A 22,192-nucleotide genomic window follows, 5' to 3' on the forward strand; every position below is an offset into this window, starting at 1 on the left:
TGAGCAAATGTGTTAACTGTCCTGCTAGCTGAGGAAAGGGGAAGAGCTACAAGTGATCAGAGAGAGAAAATCTTTAAGAGACCAGGGATATAAAATAGGATTTTGTACCCAAATGCRCTTTTCAAAAACTGTCTGGGAATATAAAATGCACAAGTAAAGAGATGACTCTTTGCAAGACCCATAAAATTATCTCAAACAAAATCCTTTATCTTCAGGCCAAATCCTCCTTACACTTTAAACATTTAYGTCCCATTCTGGATTGTTTTAACAGTGGCGCAACCGTTGAAWGTACTAGCTGCTGCTTGTGGCTGTACAGCCTCTTCACCCCACAGCGAACAACTGCCAACAGTTCCTTGGCAGCTGTAGTTTGTGCCAGTTGTGTCAGAGTTGCACACAATTTTCTCAGACCCTGGGAATGCACCCGTGAGCTTCCAAAAGTCCCCAATGTCCTTGTCTTGCATTCTGAGCACCGTGGCCGTGGCTGAGGATCTCCGACTCTCTGTCTCTGGGGTAATATTTTTATTTTCATTTAAAATGCGAATTTGGAAAAATTCATTTGGTTGAATTTGGYTGAACTGTCCCTTTAGGGCTGTTGCACCCTTCAGTATTTATTCCCTACTATTTCAGGAAGACAGGGGGAGGAGTAAAGAAGTAGCAAGTCTTTTCAGTAACTGCTTTACAGASAAATATTCTTTATGGTTTGCATTAGAAAGTTGACTTTGGACATATGTTGGAGCTTAGACAGGAATCTAATAAGATTGACAGCAACAAATGGTGGCATGTTATTCAAGGAAAATTAATTTATCTGCTACACTGARTGGTAAAGACATTAATGCTCAAACTTATTTCTCCTTTTAAAAGGTACTTCATTTTTTACACAAACTTTTTCAGTGCAATTGCAACTGTCAACACTGACAAGATTGAATTTACTAATTATTTCATTCCACTCACACTCTATAAAAGACTAAATTGCCTAACGAAAAGTTCCCTATTTAGATTTCTTATAATAATAAAGTAGGTTCTTCATCTGAGATTCTGACTTTGATCAGTCCAAGACCATGGCTAGAATGAGGAAGAAAGAAAGAAGAAACCATAAGAAAACTCTACCTTTTCAGAAATCTAGTTGCTGTCATGTAATTTCTTTCCTATAGCTGATAACTGCTGAAATATTTTGCCTACTTTATATTTTTGTCTTCTTTTTCCTGTATCTGCCCCTCTATGCACTTATGACAACAGATGCCAATATTTCCTGAGTAGTTTGCATCTTAAGTTTGCTTATTCCTGCTGGGTGACTAACTTTGTGGCACACAAAGGGTTAATTCAAGCTGGAGCCTTTGATATTTTAGGATTTGAAGAATGATTTCTCAGTCGGACGTAATTCTAAATTCACTGCCAGGAGCTGATATCTATCCCATCTGTGGAAATGCATAACTCAACCAGACTCTGATGTCCCAGGGCACAGGAAAACCTTAGACCTTTTTTATTTTTTTTTTTTTTTTTAAAATTAAAAAAGTGCAGTAGATACACACTATCTGCAGGAACACTTTTAGATATACTGTCCATACCACCTAGGGGATGTCTAGAATAAGAAGGCCTACCTAAAGTTGCAAGTAAGGACTGAGACTTAACAATCTTTTTTTGGCTTAGCCTGTTTCTATATTACTGCTGTTTTTTCTAAGYAAACAGTGCTTAGCCTGGAAGTGTTTTTTATATCACTGCGCCTTGATCTTGACTATCTATTTGCAGAAAGGCCTCGGCAAGAGCCAAAATGCAGACGGACCTCCTGAGGTTTTGACTGGGATTAGTTATGAGAGGAATTCTTTGCTAACRTGACTGTGGGAATTCCACAGCGCCTAACAGCACACAGTACATAACATAAAATATCAAGCAGAAAGATGAGTCATAAAATGTTTAAAAAAAAARGATGAGGTTTCCCCTTGGTTATGAAGGTCAGACTCAGCAGATAGTTTCCAACATTTCAAAGAGGATTCTCATTAGTGAAGATACTTGGAGCACTAGTTTGATCCCATATTTTTTTGAAGATATTTGGCATGAGATGATGTATTTGTCTTTGCCTTTTAACATAGGTGCAGTCAGGCTTTTCTCCAAAATTGCTTTTCTTTCTTCTGTTTTTGGCAGTATGCTCTACTACATAGTATATCTGAAGCATTTTATTTTATATGCTGATTTTTACTGAAAGTTTTTTTGAGAGAGAGAGACCTGGAGAAAAACTTAAGCATATATCAGTGAAAATTTGGAACTAGGTCTGCAATTTGAAGCTCAGAAACAGCTCAGACATTTTGCTACATTTTTTGTGTGATGTATTTCTGAGTCCTGTGAGTTCAGTATAGAAACTTGGTTTAAATAAAATTTTGAACAAGCAGTCATTTTTTTAAGTAAAAATTTGTCACAGAATGTACAGTCTTCTTCAAAAGAACATTTTTGGCCAGCCAGTACACTGAGTTCATTAGAAGAGATCTCAATCAATATTTCTGGCTGAGGTAATTAATGTTATGTCAGAGCCCACCCATCTCTCTACTAACTAGCTGGCTACTTGTTATGTTATGTACACCAGTAACCTTGGACACAGCTTGTCCTGAGGGAAAAGACAATTAATGTGTACTTTTTTTCACTGCTTCCTAAAAAGGGTCAGATCTGGATATCCCCTCTTCACTATCATGGAGGTAATCTGTGAGACTGTCTCTGAGAAGTTGCCCAAATACGAATGTAAATTCACAAGGATTGTAATAAAACAATACTAACTAAGAACAGCAAGAATAAAACAGATTAAAGGAACATTATGTAATACAGAACTGCTAAAGCTCATACAAATACTGTATACACTTACATGCTGTAATAGATGCTCTCCCTAAACCTAATTCATAGTAATACTGAGTAGGATTAGAGCATATAAAATTGGAAAAACAGTCCTAAGCAAAGGGTCTGCTGTAGTTTAATTTCTCTCCTTTGACCTTCTCCTCAGTCAACTTACAAGAACACAAAGCAAGGAGTCTTGTAACAACCTTGCTTCCTGGGATTCAAGTAGTTTTACAATCGGTGGGTCTTCTGATATTAAAAATGGGTCATTATTCAATCATACATCCAGGCTGAGGTGACATCAGCAATTTTGCAGCATAATATCTAACTGTGGGTATTGTCTATAGTGAAGTGGAATAGATAGTATCATAGATACTTTCCTTTGTACCTGATAACTTTCCATCATGTAGCTTTGAAGCAATTTATTTTTGTGAAACCTAACCTATCACATGTCCCTTAATGAGCTCAGAGTGTCAGCATGATATGACCCTCGTGTGCTTGTCAGCTGTCCCCAGGCAGAGGCTGGTTTGAATTCAGACTGGTCTGTCTACAGAGACAGGGCTTCTTAAYGGTACTCTACATTCATCTGTCAATAGTTCACACTAAATCTACCATGCAGTTTAACTAATTCTCTCCTACACTTTAAAGAAGAAAATGTTTAAAGGTGCTATGTATGTAACTCTCTCAGTGAAAAATGATGCAGACTGATTTATGAAAATATTTAAACTTGTGCCATGTTTTAACCTAAATCAGAAACAATATTTAGTCTTGTTTAGGTCTATCTGAACTTTGAGTATGCCTTACTCTGGTCATGGTGATGCCAAAAATCTTGCAACTGTTATTCATTACATTTTGATATGAATGGAAGAGAATTATTTCATAGTATGTAAAGGTGCATAGAAGGTCACAAGAACTGTATCTGTGACTGATCAGGCTTCATGGGCCTGATCTGAATGGACCAAAAATATGAATTTCTGCTCTTATTCCTACTGAAGAACATATGATCTTACCAGCAGAGCTTACTGAAAGCTACATCTATACGTAACAACATTCCTGAACCAAAAAAAAAAAAAAGGGAGAAATATCTGGTTTAATAGAAACTAGTCAATGCACCAAACAAATGTTAGCATTTTTTTCATATGTATCTCGTAGCTTAGTGATAGATATCACGATAATCCCCTCGTTGCTTCTGCAGGCATTTTTACTTTCACCAGGATCCACAGATTGGGTACCATCCATCCTCTCCCTAGCTTTATACCTCTGCCCTATATTCAGTTCATACCAGTTGATTACTGAATGTTTTCTGATAACAGCATACTTCCAGGATTCATCAGATATATCAGTTAAGATTCCTTTCCTTGACCCTGCTGTGCTGCACTGAGCATGCACTGAGATACAAAGCCGTTTTCTTTTGCTTAGTTTGGTTTTGTAGGACTGACCTCCTAAAATTCCTCAGTAACGTGTTCAAAGATAGCTTCAAACATTGTTCTGCATTTTCTTGTTGACAGACAGTTTTATTCAATTCCTCAAATGTTTCCTTGAATCAGTATGAAAGTCTCTTGTCTCATTACCTAGTAATTTAATGTGATCTATTGTCTTTCTCTATTCCCTTTTTAACAATATCATCATGGCAACCCAGAAATTAGCTCATAAAGAATTTGTGTACTCCTACTCTGATTATTTGAACAACACAACTTGTCATTTAAAAGTGGGAGTTAGTAGTAGAGCTTGTCAGATAGTAAATTGCTGACTTTTTCCTAAAATAAAAAGTTCAAATTACTGCTTTTTCTTGATTTTTTTTTTATTTAAGACTCTCACTTAAATGCAACATTACCTGAGATCAAGGCACATGCTCACATGCAGACAGCTGCAGTAACATAAAGCGCTTCTTTATTCTCCTGTTCAGATTTTTTCTTTCTACAAAATTGTTACTTTTTTCTCTATCTGGGCAGCTAGAGAGTAAAGAGATCATTCATTTTATGATCTTTTAACTGACTTGTATAGCTCAGGAATCTTGTATGAAGAGGGAAAATTAACCTTCTGTTATAACTCTCTTCATCACTGTTGAATTGAGATCTGATCCTAGGGCAGTTCATTTAAGACATAGCTTCTGCAGGTGCGAAGAGGGAACCTATTGCTTACTTGAAGAACAGAACCAAGAGTGTTTTCATATTGTGCCTGAGACCTGATGCAAAGAAAATGAGGAGAAATTGCATATATGTCCAGGCTTGGATATCTCTTCAAAGATATCTTTTTAATTTTTCATTATTGTTGTCATTTATAACATGAAGAAGGACAGAGAAAGGACTTTTTACAAAAAGAGTCAAAATTTCCATCCAGTTAGACAAGGTAGGCTCCCACTTGTATGTGTGATCAGATTGAATATGTAAGTCAGGCCAGGGAATTAACCCGGGGAATTAACCTTTACTCTGTGGGATGAAGTGCTATATAGACTTTCTGTTAGCCTTCTGCATAATTTGAATTTCATAGGCTAGTGAGCTAACTGCTACACTTCAGATTTTAACAAACCTTCTAATCAGCCATAAAGCTAATTTGGGGAATTTCCCTTCCTTAGTCTCCTAAAGGAGAAGCATAATATTCTATAATTTTCTGAAAGTAATATTTATTGCTCAAAGTAAATGTGCATGTGTGCATGTACACACACAAAATCAGAACTTTATTTACCATAGTCTGGCATATTTTCATAAAGGTTATGATGGTCTCCAATAAATACAATACACAGCTYCCCTGACTTTGCCCCCTTAAGAAGGAACTATGTGAATCTCAATATAGTTGCCTAGAGCTATGCTTGCTGTAAGGTGTTTGTGTGCATGACAACTTTAGCCTGCTTTCCAGAATGAACGTGTTGCATCTACAAGGGATACAGAGGTTAGCAAGCAGCTCTCTTTCTGGCTGCTGGGCTGAAGTGTGGAAAAGTGATGTCCACTTGGATTCTCTCACTTCCTCTGCTCTTATATTTTGGTTTCAGAGTACCAGCTTATGATTGGGGGTTGAGCAAAAAATAGCATCAAAGGAAGTAAGGCGTGAAGGCGAAAAGGCAGATGGTAGGAGCTGAAAATGGAATCAGTGAGGGACAGAAAATCATATACACACAATGAAACAAGTGTAGATGTCCTTGGTCTCCAAAACTTGCTACATAGCCAAAAGCAAAACCAAAAAAAGGTAATTAAGAAAGACTTTGCTTTAGTATCACACARTTTATCACAGTTTACTAACCACTAAGCTATTGCGGGCTGCTGTTTGTTGATGTGCATATGATTCCTCAGAATATTTAGGCATTGATAAAACAGCATTTTTTGAAGGAATAAGGCTTTGTCTAAAATGTATTCATCAGCTTCAATGAGGAGGATCTTCTCAGGAAGATAGGCCTAGGCTAAAGGAGAAAAAAAGGAAGGGTTAGGAGGACAAAGAGAACAGCACTGAGTATTGAACGCTGAGTGGCCAGAGTTGTCAGTGCAAAGGAGTGGAGTACTGATTCTAGCCTTGGCTAAAAATTGACTATTAGGAGTTTTTAACATTTTCAGTCACGCAGCACAACTGAAGTGGTTTAGAGCAGAAAGAAATCCCGATGGTGACTGCTAACTTCTGTTCAGTGAGTCTTCCCCTCTGCATCTTGTGCACTGGATAAGCAGATTCCTTTCCTTACACTTTGCCACAGAGCCAGGTGCTTATATCTCCTGCAGGGAAGATGAGAAGTGCAAATGCCAGCACTGGAGAAGAACTGACTATAGGTTTCCTAGTCAGAACTGTTCAAGATGGCATCTTATTTCATGTGACGATGACATTTATGTAGAGGTATGCTGGCTCGAGGGCACTTTTTAGTTAATCTCACTTTCAGGCTCTTGCAGTAATCTTACCACTGTGGAATTGCAAGTAATCAATAGATTGCTCATGTTTTTCATTTGTTATTATTACTTAAATTGTTTTTGNTTTTTTTTTTTTTTTTTTTTGCTCTAGTGTTGGTTAAAATCTACTTATTTTCACTTTTACAAAATCTTTATTACAATCTCAGCTTTTTTAATCATGTTTGACATTTTATGTAAATTAGACCTGGAAAAAAAAATCTGATTTTCTTAATATTTTTTTCATATGACCTTGACACTTTTAGATTATATAAACTATTACTACAGTATGTATAAACTCTTACTATTTGCTTTTTTGACAGTGATCTTTAATATTTAGAGGAACTTCACGTAATATGTATCATCATTACAAACCAGAGAACCAAAAAAATCAAACCCCCCAAAGTTATCACTTTTATAGGTTTAGAGTGGTGTCTTTATTGGCTCTGTAACTGGCACTAAGAACCAAAGTGGAGAAAATTACCTAAATTTACCCTCCCCCTTAGTAAAGTGGTAAGCTTCCTAGAACCCTCCCCAAACCAAATAAGGCAGGGAAGAATGTGCTAAGCACTGAGTGTGCTAAGAATAAAGTTGAGCTGAGATGGATAAGGTTACTTTGAACTCTATATTTCATGTTTCCTGACATACACCCCAAAGAACTGTAATTATGCTAGAGAGGCTGCAGGAGCTCTAAACAGTTCTTTCCCAGTTCTTTTGCTTTTTGCTGCATTTCCATGCTTTCCTGCCCTGTTTGGAGCTGGGTATTTCTACCTTTTATTTATCGTGTGCCAGGTTCTTAGGATGTTAGAAAAAATGTGCTGAAGATTCCCTGTGAAGCATGGCTATTTTTGTTAGAAGCTGATACTTTAGACTAAGCTTTATGCATTGCCTTTGGAAGGCCCTAGGTTGTTCTGGGTGGGCAGGAGTCTGCAGAAGAGACAGAAAGTTCAGAGGGGCACGAAAGAAGAAGGAAAAGAATTAGAGAAAGCAAAGGACCTCCCTCCTTTTCACTCTGCAACTTCTGCAAGAGCCAGCAACCCAGAAGTATTATTTAAGCTGCCACAGTACACCTTGACGTTTTTAACASAGTACCTCTTACTATCATCATTATGGCCGAGATTACAGCAGAAGGTATGGTAACTATTTTCAAATACAATTAACCAAAAATGTTATATACTTTGACAGTGTAATTGAGCTAGTGTGTCAATATGTGATTTATTGGTGATTTATTGCCCTTAGAAAATAACACTTTTACTGCAAGGTCATTTTATTTTGTTTGTTGGATTGCTTTCTTCTTTTCTTTTCCCCCTTTTCTCCCCTTTTTACTCCTGTAAACAGCCTTTCTACTAGTTACTGAAGCTAGATGTTTGTACACCTCTAAAAATAGCATTAGTCTCATAGGCAGAACAACTGCTTAGGCAGTTTCATTAGCATGATACAAGAAGGGAAAAATCACATGGTTCCATCCTCAAGTCTTCATTCAGGTAAATCTCCAGTAGTCCCTCATAATAAGAGATTTGCCTGAATCATAATAAGCGAGCTTAGCTGGGTGGCCCTGATTTTTCCATAAGAGCGCARAATGTTTGTGAGCTGTAAATAAAGTTATTGAAGGGTAAAAGCTATCAGGACTGCAATTCTTATTCAGATAAACTTCCAGAGGAGTCAGTGAAAGTTTTGCTGAAATAAGTGCTCTAGAGACACACAAGAATGAAAGGCAATTGTATTAGCAAATAAATATATGTTCTAAAATATGAATATTTCATGTACTTTAATATTTCCTGACCATTCATATTTAAATAACATTTTAGATGCATAACAATATTTTATCAACCACAGCCAGACAGAGGAGATGTTTAAAATGCAACCTTCTTCAAATTTAATACTGAATTTTTTAGTGGAAGTTCGTGCTAACCTTTTTTAATAGTGTGGGTCATGCCACTGTTTATCCAAATTTAATAATAACATTATATRAAAAAAGGCTTTTAAACAGCGTTCTGAAAGTTATTTTTATTTCACTTGTCAAGGTTATGCAGTGTTTCAATATATGAAAGATGTACTTTTCATCTTCCATTTTTCATTGTTAATATTTGTGAGATGATCTGCATTAAGTAATATTGGAGACTGAACTTTGTCTCCCAAAGGATTCAAATTAGGATTATGTCAGACTGYGTACAGCTCTTGCCTGATGTCCAGYTAGCCACAGCAAAGAGTTGATGTGGGTATGGGTATGTTTTTTTGGTCAGCAGTTGGGCAGACCGATAATTCACTTCTGGCAGCAAATACTGCCAAAACAGGTGGCTTAGCCTGACAGCCCTAATTCAAATAGTAGCAACTAGTTTATTTGGATAGTCTTAATCTGATTTGCTGGAAATATTGTTTGTCTTGTTATCAGACAAACATTTGTCTTCCAAAATGTGTGCATTAGCCCTAATCAAGAAAGCACTAGTCAAGTAAGCTGTGTGGAGGTGCCTCTTGGAAGGTTCTCCACCTTTAGGAAACTCCGATTAAAATTAGTAAGATTCTTAGTACAAAATTAATATATTAATATCAAATATAGAAGACTTTTCAGTAAGTAAATCACTTAGTTACACTGAATATGTCTACAGAGTTGTTACATGCTGCTAAATCTTGGATTTGCTAACTGAAAAGAGAAGATAAACCCCTTTAAATTTATATATATATATATGTGTGTATACACACACACACACACACACACACACACACACACACATATATGGAATAAAACAGAAAGTGTGACAATATCCTTATCCTGCTTACAGGTGAGTGTTCCTTAGCTGTCACATCTTTCACATCAGTTCATCTTTCTTTTGTCTGTGCAAGGCAATAGACTTCAGGTGGTAATGGATATCAGTGCCACAGTAATCYGACCTTCAGCAGGATAGGTCAGCATAGCCATAGAATACAATTTTCTCTCTTATGTTTGGAACGGAGTTATGCTGATTGGCTGTTTTTTAAACTTTGGATCCATGAGATGTAAATTTTACCCATGGCAGAATACTAAAAATTCAGCCTGGGGCTAATGTTTCACTGCAGATTATTTTCCTCTGGGGCTACTGCTGCCACTCAAAAGGCAGTCTGAAAATTCAAACCTAAACTTTGGCAAACACATAGTTGGGACAAATAGAAACAAACAATTAAAATATCTCTTATTTCATACAAATTTTTATTATTCTTCCTTTTATTTTTTTATTACTGCTTCTCAATCTACAATTTGCTGGGGTCTTCATGGCTTTGTTAAACTACTTGTTTCTTGTGATAGGTATCCGTATCTCTATTTTATGCTGTCTGCCACACATCAGACAGACTGTCAGAGTACTTGCACCTTGAGATACCATACCTATATGTCACACAGCAGTGCATAGTGACCAATGTTCCTGGAGCCACATGCTGCCATGCCCAGCCTTGCCGCAGATTTAGGGAGCAATGATCCAGCTCTGGCAACCGGTACATGTGATGCGGATCTCAAGGTACCTTTTTCTCACAGTCCGTGTCCATATCACCGTCTATTCAGAAGCAAAATGCATGGGGATGAAGGTGCTCTTTCAGTTTGACATCACTGAAATGACAGTGACACTTAAGCAGCTTGAACATGTAGCCACTGAACAATGACCCTGGCCTGTTTTAATTGCAAGTCACACACGTGCTACCTGTGCATTTTCACAGTGACAGGTGGCATGGTGGTCAGATGTGCTAGTGAAGTATACCTGTTGAAAAACGAAAGATCTATGAAAATAATAATTTATCCTTAGAAAGCTGGCAGGACTTGGATCTCCAAGTGATAAATATTTGAAAGGAGATCACAAAGGATTTTCTTCAGCACCCTCATGTTACATTTAACTGTAAGGACAGTAGTGTCCTATTAAAATGTTTCTTGGGAAATTGTATAAAATTAAGTACAAATGGAAGCTCAGTGTAGAGATTAGGTRCTCTCTCTTTGCARAACTCTCAGGAATGTTGTTGCKGTTATTATTATTATATTTCAGCTGTTGCTGAGTGTTCCGTAATGGCCAGGGACTTTATTGTGATCCACCTATGAGCATGCCTAGAAAACCACAGGCGTCTAACTGCTACTCTGCTGTGTTTATGAATATGAGTATTGGACCGGACTCAATGACACATGCAGTTAGAACTGCCACCACTGAAATCCAAATACAAAAAACTTGACATCCCTGAGAAATGGCTTCTATCAGTGTATAGCTTAATCAGTATGTGCACAGTAGCTCCAGCAGGAGCCCTAGAGTTGGTCCTTTCTAGTCCAATCTACTACAGGTCACAGTGCAAGGTTGATGGCTGTCCCCTGGCACTTTATCCTCCCACACAAGGCACAAGGAACAGGGCCGTAGCTCTGCTCGCTGCAGTGCTCTGGAGGTTGTATACCGATCTAATCCAGGGAGGTGAGGAAAGGAGAAAGACGAGGTTTCCATGCCAGCTGTTTGTCTGACACAGCTTATTTCCCCAGTGGAGCGAGAGAGAAGCAGGAGTCAAAAAGAAATGTGACAGTGAGTCACAATTTGGTCCTTATTTTGTTGCTGAGAGATGTGCAACTACACATTTCCTCTTTCTCGGAGCAGATTGTAGGGAGACAGGCTAGCCCGGAGGCTATACGCAGCTTGTCAGTGACAAAATCAAAATTAGCTTCTGGATTTCAGTCCTTTTCTCAGGCTATTTGATAAGTATGAAAAGTTTTAAGATGTAAAACATTTCAAAAGGTAGATTTAACATGATCTGTATGCTTGAAGATTAATATACATGAAACTGATAATGTATGAGAAATAACACACAAGAGCCAGAGGGTAAAATCATAAAGACTTTATGAGTGCAATGGCCAGAAGCTAACAGCAGTCTTCAGTAGGTAAAAGTTTAGCAAAGTCACACGATCAGCAAGGCAAGGAGGAGTTTGGCACCTCTCATGGGAATTCATGAATTGCTGCTAGAAGTGCCTAGTTCTGCTGACTACATAAGGGRCCTGGGTGAATAAATTAAATTAGATTATTTTGGTGGCTGAAGTCAGGTGGAGAAGCTTTCCTTTTCTTTTTGAGGCTAACATTGGCTGGTTTATGCTCTGTTTAAGCAGATTGAACTGGTGGTCAGTGTTCATTTTACAAGTTCAAATGATTTTTAAAGCAGCAGAGGGTGAATTGTTTTAAATTAAAATGATTGAAAAAACTTTTAAATCATCAATTTTAATCATGATTTAAATCAGAAAACAATAAACTTGGATTTCAAACCAGCAATTTTAGTCTCATTTTTGCATATGTAGCCTAGGAAAAAAGAATAGAAAAGAAAAAATGATTCCTGTTGGCTGATGACAAGTGTCATGACTGATGACTGAATATAGTCTTTTTTTCTAAAATTGTGTCTTTTACTCTTAGGGAGAAAGATATCCTAAATGTGTATCTATTAAGCTACTCTATCATTCAGCAACCATTTATCCAGATTCCCAATCTTTGCATATTTTTTTAATGATAGAAAATGGTAAATGATGCATTTCTCTTTTCCTAGATAATGATTTTATTTCTACTTGTGATTTCTATCAAGCTTCATTAGGATGGAAATTGGAATTCAATTAAAATGGTACATAACTAGCATTCAAAAATTGTTTATTTGTGTACTATAAATRTACTGGATATATAGCAAAAGTTCATTTTCAGTAGAACATGTTTTGATAAGCTAAGTGATTTATTAAACGAATATAGTACTATTTGTAGTTTAGTTCCTGGCCACTGCATCCTACAAGAATATGTAACTGATAGAAATCATTTTCCTTCACATAATGTTTATTCAAAGATTAGAGAAAGAAAATATATTTTCTTTTTTTTCCCAATCCTTAATTACTTCTTGACATAGAATAAGATAGCAATTGAGTTCAAAAATCAGAATTAATTAAAATGAAGAAAATATTTTCTGCATTTGCAAAGCGTTTATGTTGTCAAAAACTGGCTAACTTAATTTGACTCCATCTGCCTAGCAAGTGATTGGTGATTTATATAGCTTTCTTCACAATTTCAATGGCTTGATCATAGTTTTTTGTTTAAATAAAATTGACTTTAATTGATGATACTGTAAAAATGTAGTTCTTAGCACAAGTTTTCTTAATTTCATATTTAAATTTTAAAAGATCTATYTGTAAAAGTATTTAAAGAAAATCTCAGTTTGTGATTTGAAAAGCACCAACAATTTTATTTCCCACCATCCCCCAATGCGGCATCATTTGATGGGGGCTTATAAAGTAGAAATATTGAAGATTTATATTGAAATGTCTTCAGCAGTTGGAGTGTATAGATGGCTGTAAAACAGCGTCAATGATTACATATCTAAAAGACTTGTGCAGTGCCTTACACTAATCTAAAACCAATTCAATGATGTGGTTAAAGAAAACTTTACAGAGGAATGCAGGCTTAATGTTGTTCATGCTGCTTTACATTGACAGATCAGACTGATGACAGGGAACATGAAGTAGATGAGCAGATCTGAACTGTAAAGTCTTTGTATTTAAAGTCTTAAAATTATGGCCAGCTAATTGTATTTCTTATCCATTTAATCCCGCTGCATGTTCTCTTTTCAGCTTTAAACATTTTTATTAGAAATTATGATTATTTCATAYTTTGATCTTAGCCTAGTGTCTTTATACAGATCTTACTTTGATCAGTTGAGACATGACCATTCAGAGTTTAGATCCTTGATTTGAAGTATATTTAAACAGCGTGTGGTCGAAAAGGTCAAAAGATTTAGGGTCTAGATTTCTTGCTAATATTTACCTATAGTTATTTGTGTATGTAAGTTCGTTAGGAGAATTATGAAGCAAATATTTGGCTACCAAAATTTGGCAGTAGAAATAGAGGTACCAACAGTTAGCAATAGATACACCAAATGACACTGCCAATGTGTCTTGGCCTTTTTTCATACTCTGTGATATGTGTTTTGCTCTATAGTACAGTTTTCCCTTTTTTCCTTCTCTCCTCCCTCCTTCAAGATCTAAGATAATACTGCTGTTCAGTAGGCAGGTTATGTAACTCTAAGGGCAAAATATAATCAGAAGAACATAGTGAAACACACAGTATTGCATTACTCTTCAGACTCATTAGGTCTGAGGGAAAGAAATGAGCTGATGTAAGGGCTTGTGCAAGTCAGAGGAGGCCAAATAAAAAAGCTGTAAAAGAAGATACTGACTTTTTTCACCCAAAACTGTCTCATAGGCTAAAACTCAGCTATGTGACAATTTCAATCAAATGAGTACAGTTGCTTGAATTTATGGTCAGTGCTGGGTTTTGCCCTTAGAAATCAGGATGAAAGAGTCTTGGTTTAAAGTCCTGAATAAGACTCCAGTTCTGTGGCTGATTTGGGCTTTTTATAGAATAAGTTCTACAGCGCAGTATGAATTCGTCTCGGGCCTGAAAGTTCTGCTTAGTGCCATAGGAAGGCATTTTCCATAAGAAAGGAAAATACAAAATGCAAAGCATAGAAAAAAATTCTCACTGGAGAAGTCTCCTCTTTCTGTCTTCAAAGATAGTTTTAAAAAATCCTTTACAAATATGTAATGAGTAAAGACCCACTACTCCCTGTACATGCTTATGTTCTCACAACTTCAAAAGTGTATCTGTACCTTCGCCTGGAGTTAAATTGTCAAAGGCACAATGAATTTGAGCCTTTGTAGGCTCCTTTGGTATGTAAATGAGCTCATTTTTTTCCCCTATATTCCATTATGTAGATTTAAGTTGTAGTTCTCTGTGCATGTCAGGAAGGCTAAATCTTGTTTCAATCTTTGCTAAGAGGTTATTCACAATTGACACAATTGCCATAAATATAGTTTTCTGGTAACTATTTTACTGTTTTTAGAGACATAATTTAATATATCTAGTCGAATGTTACAGTCTTCATTTTGCTTGGATCTTTTCCTCCTGTAATAGTAGGACCTTAATTTTGGCTTCAGATCCATCAGTGTAACTCCTACTGAAGTCAGCTGAGCAGGTACATGAGCGTATCCGATGCAGGATAGAACTTCTCAGCGAAAAGAAGCAATTTTGCACATGTATGATACAATTTAGGCTATATACTTTTCATAGCTACCTGAATTTTTAAGCCATGACCATATGGTGAAATTACCATAATTTCAATTGCATTTAGTTTTAAGGGAAACCTTCAATTCTTCTTCTTCATAGAGATTTTATTGCATCATAATTCATGATAAGGGTAAAAACTGTGAGCATTCCACAAGGAGATATATGATGTTAGATTTACCACTATACATAAAAAAAATCATAGCAAAAAAAAAAAAAAAAAACTTTTATAAGGTTACCAGTTTACTAAGAGGTGCAGCAACTCAGAACTAAGTACAGGCATTTATTTTGCAACTAGAGTAGCCCTGTTATCAGACTCTCAAACAGAATTAATCTGTGAGAGATATGTGCTGTAAGCTTTACATTTATCCTAAAAGGCACCCCTCGTTCTAGACACTGTAATGCTTTTATTGATTACATAAAAGCTACCTGAAATGCCTTGGAGAATGCAATGTGTTTTATTGTGCTGTTAGTAAACCAGATGAAGTGACAAATTTCCAGATCACTAACAGCCAACAACTCTTCTTCCCAGTCTGGTATCTCTCTCCCTTCACCTTCCAAAAAATAGTGCACTAGGGTCCTCTGCATGGAGATGTGCCACTGCACCTATTCCTTGGCTTTATCTGAAGTGAGAAATTAATAGATATTTTAGTATAACTTTGTTATATTTCTCTTGCATGTTGCTTGTAAATTAGAGTCTTCCAATGAATTGTTGTTTTCTGTTTAAGTTTTATAAAGAACTCATATAAGAAAGATTAGGAGGGAAACTTTGCTAGATGGGTGTTATTCTGGGAAGGAGGGGCCTTATTACCTTTGAAAATCATGTAGAAGCTGCTACAAATATGTAGTCACACAGTTTTGGGAAATCCTTTTTGCTTTGCAAGGGCAAAGCAAATATTGATGAGGCATGAGTTGGGAAGAATGTGCAATTTTGCCTGAGTTAATGAATTAAGATAATTTCAGCTATACAGGCAAAGCAATCATATGAGTTAGTTTTTTCTCTTAAAAACTATTTAGTGGGAAGTTTCTTTTAAAATATGTTTGCCATAGTTTTGTTTGTCACACAGTATAGGCTAATGCATTTCACACTGAGAAGTGCTAAAGGCATTTTCAAAAAAATAAAAAATAAAAGATACAAACGACTAAGTTAATTTTACAACACAGTTGCTATCTACTCTTCAGTGTTTAAGTGCAGAAAAACAGAAATAATGCTGCATCTGCAGAGGATGCCAGAACAATAACATGGTATTGGACCTAATTTTTTAGATATTTACTGTGGCTCTGCATAGTGACTGGATCCGCATTGGACTAATCACTTCATATAAGAAATGATCTCTGCTTTAGATTCTTAAGACAATTTTAACTTGTTAAGGTTCTTCAATTTCCTTGGCATTTTAGAGAGTAAAAATATTGTGATAACAATTTTAAACTTTAACATTCTATTAAAGCATACTATGAACTATATAACTCTCTAGCAGTGAACACCTAAATTCTTGGGATTGTTTCTAATGCATTCTAGTGCTTTATAGTATTTAGTAGCTTTTATATAAGTCATATGTTAAATTTTTCTGCTTGCTCATTGGAGGCTTTTACACGTCCTCCATATGAGAAGTAAAGTTATTACTATTTTGTTAGAGATAGCAAGATCTGATGTACTTCAGGATCACAAGGGCTTTCTCATTGTCCATGCACTAGAGCCATTCGTGTGAACTCTGAGGTCCTGGGGACCCYTCTGGTCCTAACCTGCTAGATGGGCGTTGTGGCACCATGTCCAGCGAGCAGGCACTGGTGCTCAGGTCTCCCATCTGTCCCTCTAGCCTGTGCAACTATGCACAAAGAATTTAGCAATCAGGATTTAAATAAGACTATAGGATAGACTGCACTGATCAAGAGCTGGACTCGGTCAGACTTTACATGCAACCAGCCCTTTATCCCCTTTCCTYGCTGTTTTCCCAGACTTGTTCCTCCCCAGTCTACCTTGATCCCTCCTTTTCCCCACCTTTGGTCTTTCCCCTAATCATCCCATCTCTAACAATAAAAGAATTAGGTTTAATAGATTTTATAGTCTGACTGCCTGAAATCATTCCAATTATTCATTGCTCCAAGCGAGAAAGAAGAGCAATGGGCCCTTCTCTGTTCTGATTTTGATTTTGATTATATTCTCAGATCTCAGAAATCCTGATATTCTTTTTTTTTTTTTTTTTTTTCCCATTGAAAAAATTGTTCATCTTTAATGGCTTCAGATCCTGGAAGACATATGCCTAAATTTAAAGACAGACATATAATTGCAGGATAAGGCTCACAATTTCTTTCATAGTATGCCCTGTGCTGTGATATTGCAAACATTATGTAAAATTTTAATTAACTCATGTCCACTCCTCTTTGTATAACCTTGAGCTACCGTAAGAGATACTGAAGGCCTCATTTTATGATTATTTACAAATGTCTTCAGGCTGTAGCCATTTTTTCCCCTGTGCCCACAKACTCAATCCCTTTCCCCTCTCTTCCTTCAGTAAGCTGTTTAAATTTTCTTGCCATTTTTCAAAGGTAAACACAATTTTAACTTCTAGGTGTTCCTTCTTTCCCTGGAAAAGCCATAAACATGTATGGATTGCATCTTCTCCTGAAAATAGATGCACATCGGTTACGCTGGAACAATTYCAGCATCATCCATATTCTGGTGGAGGAAACAGCTGTTTTCCAGGAGAAATTATTTAACTAGCAACAAGAAATACCTTGTAAAGCCAGTATATGTTTGGGTTTTAGCYCAGTAATCTTTGTTTCAGCCAATTACTCCTCTCCTTATCCTGTGGTTACGTGAAAAAACTGTTTATGAATGAGCTGGAAGTTAGACCTTTCCTCTTGCCCTGTAGAGAATGTGCAAAAAAATTGTACAGAAGTCTGAATTCCTGGTCACGTAGCTACACAGGGCACAACCAAATAGTCATAACTCATATTACATMCTCATATTAAGAGTTAGAAAGGGACAGTGAAATAAATCTTGTACTAGAAAATTCCTCGAAAATTCCCTCCTTCCTAGATCTGCTTTCCACCCTGTACTATTCATTTTTTCTCATATACCTGGTGAATATAGTCTGTAGTTCTCTGTGTAATGTGGAGATCAATCTCTAAACTGAAACAACAAGGATATTTTTCTTTTGCATAGGAAGAGATATCAAAGATTAAATTAAAATAAAAATGTGCAATGTGTGTTAAAAAAAAAAAGAAATAAATTATTATAAAAACCTGAARAGTCGTAGTTGCACACCGTGTTCCTCTTTATCCTCTCGGTTCAGGTCTTTTAGCATAAGCAATTCCAAAGACGTACATTTTAGTTTAGCATATTTTTTATTTCATAGAATCATAGAATCAGTAAAGTTGGAAGGGACCTCTGGAGATCATCTAGTCCAACCTCCCTGCTCCAGCAGGGTCACCTRCAGCRTGGTAGACRGGGTTGCATCTAGGCAGGCCTTGAATATCTCTAGAGAAGGAGACTCTGGACAACCTGTTCCAGTGCTAAGTGAATATTATTAAAATATGAGATACAATGTTAATACCATTTAAAGTAGAATATACTGTATATTCTGCAGATAAAGAGATGATGGTGTTAAAGACTTCATGAAGGACTGTACCTTATCTTAAAGTTTGAATTTTTGAAGAATGTTATTATACAAATTTCAGGAAGAATTTTTTTTCAAAATATAATTTATAATGATTACCTGAATAGTTGCTGCACTAAACTATTTTTTMGGCTCTCCCTAAAGAATATACAAGTGGAAACAACCTTCCTACAGATTCGCTAGTTTAAGTTARTGTCAATGAAACCTCAGCTAATGTGTTTATCCTTTCACAGGATACCTATAAGCTCTGCACTCATATTCTTGAATATATTGCTCCACATTTTGCTGTGTGTAAGTCCTATTTTTATTCTACTCTTTGCATTTATTTCCTGTAAGCTGTTTTATTTCTGTGAACTTATTGAATAGGTCAGATCAATACCTTTGAAATCATTWCTGTCTCCATTATTAGCACAATCTTTGTTATCTTTAAGTTTTTGTTAGGAACTATTTTATTCTGTCTAATTGAATTACTTCAAGTGTTCAAGAAGGTAGGTATACTTATTTAGGAAATTAATGAAAGTTGTCTGCATGGAGTTTCCAAAATCTCTGAATTTTGTTTTGGAATGGATTCCTTTTTTTTTTTCAACTACAGTCATGACTTTATCTATCTTTACTTTAAATCCTTCTCTTCTTTTATGCCTTTCATTCTCTTAATTGGAAGGATCAAACTGCTGCTTTACTAGTAGAAATATTATCTTCTATTTTCACAGTGGTTGGAAAGAATACGTTCAGTGGCTTTAAGTAAAACTAGAACTACAGTAGTCTSTCATCTTCTGAAAAAGACCACATTTTCTAAGAGAGGGCATGTATTTTTAGTTCCCTGCTAGATCAGTAGGCTGCWGACTGACTTCAGGCTGCAAAAACATTTACATTGTTTTGTGTTTTAAACTCGTTTACATACTATTACAGTCACAGAATCACAGAATGGTTGAAGTTGGAAGGACCTCTGGAGATCACCTTGTCCAAACCCACTGCTCAAGAATGGTCACCTAGAACACATTGCCCAGGGAAAATAAGAAAACCACGAATTATTCTATTCTTCACTGATTTTATAACAAGAGCATTTCATCAACACTTTTTGGATATGAATGTGAATAATGTTAACTGCCTAGCTCACATACTGTTAATTTTCAGGAGATCACTTATGCAAATACCATTTTTTCCAGCTTGCAGCCTTCCTCTCTTTGCTTCCATATTTATCACCTGAATTTAATTTGCATGAAAGTTACCAGGTGACAGAGCACTGCAACAGGTGGCCCAGAGAGGTTGTGGAATCTCCTTCTCTGGAGATATTGTATCCGTACTACCTGATACTTGGTAGGAATGGTCCATGTTGTAACTTTTTGGTGTCTAGGACAATACCGCTGTGTTAAGCGGAATACAAATAAGTAACTAACAAGGTCTTGGAAATCTGTGAGAAAGAACAGCAGTTGGTTACATACATGTGGCTTCCAGCTACAGAACAACCATGAGAAGCAGTCAACATGAAGGTCAGAAGTTGAAGAGTAATGAAATAGCGACCTCCAAAGTCAATGTGGCCCCCCGAAACAAGTCTGCACGCGAGCACAGTATCATAGCCCGGTTATGCAACCAAGGCAGAGTTGGGCTAGACTCCCTGCACTTGTTGGCCCCACATGCCGGGACTCCTGCCTACCGCAAGTAATCATAAATACTGGAGTTTTTCTGAAGGACAGAGAGGCTGCTACACAACAGAGGACCACGTTGCCACCTTGAGGAAGCCCCAAAAGATTGTGCCCACCGACTCTCTCATCATGCAGATGATTGGGACAAGCGTTGGAGTGGTCCTTCTTGAGATTACCATCGGGTCGGTCTGTTTGTAAGTATTTACTAATAAACTGCTTGCTACTGAAGAGTATTTGTGTGTGTGTATGTGTTTGTGCTGGCTTGCCACACTGGACGTTTGGCCCCCGGGAATCTAACTGGAACAGATATTCAAAACCCACCTGGATGAAATCTTGTGCAACATGTTGGGTGACCCTGAGCAGGGGGATTGGACTAGATGATCTCCAGAGGTCCCTTCCAACTTCAACCATTGTGTGATTCTGTGATTCTGCCCCAAATTTCCACTACATTAGTTTGCAAGTTCTTCAGCACTCTGGCTCTTTCTATCTATACTTCTTCCTGCAGAAAAGTAGCACCTGACTAAAGCAGATGCTAATTGCAGCACATTGTGAATTGAAGTGTCAACTGGGACAGAAATGTATTGTGCATAACAGAAATCCTGATTTTTTTTCTATGACACAGAGATCTAAGACTTTTCTTATACTTACAGACCTCATGCAAAATTTTCTGCAACTGATAACAACAAAAGTGATTTTTTCTTCACCAAGAGTCAGCACTGGCTAAGGTGTGTAATGTTCTCAGCAAAAAACATATGCTGCCCCACATGCTTCAGGAAACATTTTCCTATCCAAAAAGGGCAAAGCCAAGATACAATATGGATGGTGTTATGAGAAAGGAGCTTAATGGACAAATATAAAAGTTATGATGTGTCCTCTGATCATTTCCATTTGGAGGAAAGCAATTGTGACCTCTGAAGCCCTCAGTGGTCACTGGAATTCCCATGCTTTTCCTTGGTGTAAAGTCATTGAGGAGGGAGTTATTCCATTATTTTTCCAGTCAGTCAAAGCCCAGATGAGGCGCAGCTGTTTCATGAGATGGTCTTCTAAGTCTGCTTCATATAGTGTTTTGCTAGGGAACAGCGGGTGCTGTGAAGTGAGTGCCCAACGGACTCCRTCAGATTCTAGTCCAGCAAGCCTGAGCTTTTCTGGAAATAGAGAAAAAAAAAGTTTAACTAGTACCTGCCCCCTTGGTGAAGAGGGAAAAATTCCATCTCTCCCCCYCAACAGATGTCTAGTAAATGTCTCTTAAAGCCAAATAATAACACTCCTGCCCAAATCAGCAGAAATGGTGGGATGGAGCCGTTGATTTGGACTTAAATTTGGTTGATGTCTTATGCAAGTTTTATTTGGCTGTTTGGGTGGTGTGAACCTTTCCTCGCAGTCCTTAATGGTGGAGGAACGTTAAAAGATTTTCTACAGAAGCCTGTCAAAACCRTTAGATACTCTGAAGCATGTGCGGATAGATCTTTAAAAATATCCAAAACAATTTTATTCATGCCTCTTACAAGGCACCTGGTATAAGAATTAAGTAACTATATCAAACWAAAATACCAAAAAATGGTCAAAATTCTTTAGTTAATTTTCAAATCCTCATTTCTTTCTTGTCAATTTCTGTCACAAAAAATAGATGATGGACRCTCATTTAACGCATTGTCATATTTGATTTTTTTTTGAAAACTTATAATGGAATTWTCTCTTTGTAGTAGTGTTTGTTTTGCATTTTTATTTTAATTCTAKCCTCAATAGGGTTAAGTTATGACAATTACAGTACAATGTCTTATGGCCTACTTCTATCTCAGTATTTTACATTGTGGCTATAAGACATTATTAGTTATTCAGTTATTTTATACATACTTTGTGGCTATTCTTATCTTTCACCATAATAYTTTAATAGTGTTCTGAATGTATTATACTTTTGTGCATATGAATTGTGTTAGTGAGTGAAAGATAATCAGTTATGTGACCATAAGAATACAGTGAATGTAAGCTGTAAGGCTGAAATATCGACTGTAATGTGAATGTTCATCTTCAATACAYGTGAAAGTATGCATTTTTTATTTATTAGCACTTATCTAATTACAGCTGAAGCTGCACTCTATTTGTATAATAGAAAAGGAAATTACTAAAGAAAGGTTAGATGATGAATAGTCCCTTGACCAGAATATAACAGG

The 22,192-nt window shown here is 36.6% G+C and overlaps 1 protein-coding gene across 3 annotated transcripts in view; it reads left to right on the forward strand.

Annotated features, from left to right (window-relative positions):
- Positions 1-417: 417 nt before the first annotated feature.
- The window catches only part of TRDN (triadin), a 90,435-nt gene continuing 68,660 nt past the window's right edge, over positions 418-22,192 (forward strand). The window contains exon 1 of one of the 3 annotated variants that reach the window (XM_085314365.1): positions 418-510. Coding sequence is in view for 2 of the 3 variants with exons in the window: in XM_085314356.1 (XP_085170482.1) it covers positions 7,790-7,811 (22 nt within the window). In the remaining variant the exon portion in view is untranslated. Of the gene's footprint in view, positions 511-7,331; positions 7,812-22,192 lie in introns of those variants that run through there. The other 2 variants (XM_085314356.1, XM_085314350.1) reach the window with 2 other exon arrangements.

Source organism: Rhea americana, unplaced genomic scaffold (assembly GCF_003343005.1).
Source record: "Rhea americana isolate MKP2758 unplaced genomic scaffold, rheAme1 scaffold_110, whole genome shotgun sequence".
Taxonomy (NCBI): domain Eukaryota; kingdom Metazoa; phylum Chordata; class Aves; order Rheiformes; family Rheidae; genus Rhea; species Rhea americana.